The sequence below is a fragment of the Austrofundulus limnaeus genome, unplaced genomic scaffold, assembly GCF_001266775.1.
Source record: "Austrofundulus limnaeus strain Quisiro unplaced genomic scaffold, Austrofundulus_limnaeus-1.0 Scaffold558, whole genome shotgun sequence".
NCBI classification, from domain to species: Eukaryota; Metazoa; Chordata; class Actinopteri; order Cyprinodontiformes; family Rivulidae; genus Austrofundulus; species Austrofundulus limnaeus.
In genome coordinates, this window is record NW_013952960.1 from 2325 (window position 1) to 5586 (window position 3262).

General features: G+C 38.7%; 1 protein-coding gene across 1 annotated transcript in view; it reads right to left on the reverse strand.

Annotated features, from left to right (window-relative positions):
- Positions 1-2526: 2526 nt before the first annotated feature.
- Positions 2527-3262, reverse strand: part of LOC106530786 (copine-8) — a gene marked incomplete at both ends in the record, with an annotated part of 87740 nt that continues 87004 nt past the window's right edge. Inside the window, 1 exon segment of the mRNA XM_014026489.1 lies at positions 2527-2583. Coding sequence (XP_013881943.1) covers positions 2527-2583 — 57 coding nt within the window.

Consider the following 3262-nt stretch of genomic DNA (forward strand, 5'->3'; position numbering starts at 1 on the left):
CAGCAAAGTCATTTTTACAGATACTGAGGTAAATATACTGTAGATGTGGCAATCACTGAATGTCTTTCACAACACATTCTCAAAACACTAACAAATCCTAGGAGATCTTGTAATATGAGAAAGCAAACACATTACTTGATGCAAGATTTGACTAAAATGGCTAATACTTTTTCAAGATAAGATTTCAGATTACAACTCTGGCATGTAAGGCTGAGGCCAATAAAACTCACTGACAGTTTAATATAGAGACAGGGCTCTAGAGTGCGACCAATCTGGTCGCAAATGCGACCTGATTTCCTAATAGTGCGACTAAAAAAAATTTCCGGTCGCACTGGTGCGACCAGTCGTTAGAAGGGGAGGAGGAGCAGTCGCCCTCTGAAAAAAATGTTTCCATCATGTTCCATTAAAAACAATCCAGCAGTATCAATGGTCGCCCGCTGACAGTCTCATCTCTCCTAATAACACTGCGCTCTGCTCGCGGCTCCGCTCCACACCTCCCGCACACACACGTTTATTGTTCTATCCTCATGGGGACTTTGCATTGGCTTCCATTCATTTCCCCGTCAATTTTATAGCCAACCATAACCTCCCAGGTAGGCTACACACCTGACCCAAACCCTAACCTCACCAGGCTGTGTGTACCGGGGAAATGGTCAATAATTGTACCCACCATGAAGCAAAAATCTGTACACACATACACACACACACACGTGCGCACACGCATAGTGAAACACCCTGATTTTTTTTTTTTTACAAAAAACATTTCTTTCTTGTTAGCTGGAGATGAAAAGATGTGGACGGTTGCTCGCTCGTCCATCTTGTTAATTTAACAGTTGGGGTCTGAGCGCTGCAGATCATTTCAGCAGGACGAGGAAGCTTACGTGTATGGCAGGCCAGGTTTGCATTTAATTGGTTTCACCACAGTTACATTCCAAGTATGTGAAATAGGTTCTTCTGGGTCTCAGGAGGATAAAACTAGATATATTAGATATTTAAGTGAAATAATATAAGATATGATTAAACTAATGCTGAAATTGCAGACTTTTATGTGTTAATATTTTTAAAAAATCTGCACAACCTTTTAATAAATATTAATATTTCTGTTATTAATCATTATTCTCTGTTCATCATTCTGGTTTATCCAAGGCCAAAGATCCATAGTTGTCCATCTGAGGGGCTTGTGTCTAAAAAAATGTAACCATGAAATGTTTAATATGTTTATAATATGTTTAGCCCTTAAACATTTGCACTTAGAATTTTATAGAATCACTTTAAATAGAGGAGCCAGTTGAGGTGGTTCATCTGGTTAGGATGCCTCCTGGACACCTCCCTGGTGAGGTGTTCTGGACACGTCCCACTGGGAGGAGGCCCAGAGGAAGACCCAGGACACGCTGGAGGGACTATGTTTCTCGGCTGACCTGGGAACACCTTGGGATTCCCCCGGACAAGCTGGCCCAAGTGGCTGGGGTGGGGGAAGGCTGGCTCTCTGCTTAGGCTGCTGCCCCCGAGACCTGACCCCGGATAAGCGGTAGAAAATGGATGGACGGATTTTATAGAATCACTTTAAATACTTTTCAGTAAGTTATAGATCTTGTAGAATTCTGGTTCAAATAAAGAACTTTATGTTTACTAGATTGTTAACAAATTTTTTTCGAGTTAATGTTGCCTTAATGAACATTGATTAAAAAAATAAACTGTAAAACTCTGATGTTAAATGCGACGTGGTTGAAAATTTGGGTGCACCTAACTTTTGTTCTGGTGCACCTAAGAAAAAATGTTAGGCGCACCGGTGCAACCAGTGCAAAAAGTTAGTCTAGAGCCCTGAGAGACATAAGTAATGTTTTTTCCCTTTGCTTTAGACCTTTATTGTACTTTTTAAATAAATGAACAAATGAGTGGATATTTTATTTATCCTTTGGGAAATTGAACCTTTTCCCCCCACAGTTCACTGCTGCTGCAGCACTGCTGCATTTACTGTCTGGGATAACTGGTCAGATGATTGTTTAAAAAAGGTGAATCGTGTAGCCTGCCAACTCATAGTGGGACGTGTTCCAAACAAGCCATTAGGTTTTCATCTCTTCTTTTAAACTGTCATTTATTTCTTGTTACCCTCACAGACAGACAGGCAGATTTAATGAAGTTTTCGGACATTTGAAATTGGGCGTTGTTCATTTAGGAAAGCTTGAAAAGTTAAGTGTCTGAAATTCAAAGAGACAGAGAAAGTGGAGATGTTCTTTAAATAAGAGGCCCAGTTACATTAAAACGTCAAACAGAGGCTCTTACAGGAAACTAAATAAACTTATAATATGGTGCATCTCTGAAGGCCGAGACACAAGACAATAGGCTAATCAGTGAAGTTTTATTCAACCATCAGTTTATAACTTTTTTCCTCATAGAAATTACAAAAGTTATTTTTTCTCCATTGTTTCCTTTTGGTATAAGAATTAATGCATTTTTTTAGTATGTCATCAACCTAAATATCCACATTAGAAGTGTTTTATGAATAATAACATAGTTACAACTTACCGTTCCTGAGTTTAGGTACTTCTTTTTCTTCTTTCCTTTCTTTTTGGGATTGAGAACCTGTGGAAACATTTACTTGTTTCATTAGATGAAACAGGATTGTTACGTCCTTTAAATGTTTTACAAGATAATCTTTATTTCCACACTTGAGACTGAGTAAATAGGAAGTTTACTTTAATAAATCACTCTCTATAAGCTCTTTTCTTCTCCTGGCTTTAGGACACTGTTTTTGAAGAAACCCTAATAGAACTGTGTCCAGATGTCAGTTTTTATCAGATGTGTCATGATGGAAACACAGGTGTTTTAAAGCCTGATACAGCTGAAGAAAACACTGGTTTGAGTTGATGATCACATCAAACATTGCGCATGTTTCAAGAAGCAGCCTGCTCTGTTAGCCTCTAGGCTGCATTGTGAGCTATTTTCCTCATAAGCAGCTCTTCAGAGTCTCAGTTTCCAGAGATTTATGCTTGGTTCTCACAGAGCTAACTGAGTACGAGTGGATGGTACAGAGGAAAGTCAGGCTACGTAACATGCTGTTGAAATCATAATTAAGAATTAGACAATTAAACCTTCAAATGACTTTAAAGACTTAAAGACTTATGACTTAAAGATTTAATGCTAAGAAGCACTGTTACAACAAATATTCTACCAAACACTAATTTCCGTACTTTTTGTGCTAAGTTTATATACTGCCATATAAGTCACACACACACACACACACACACACACACACACACAC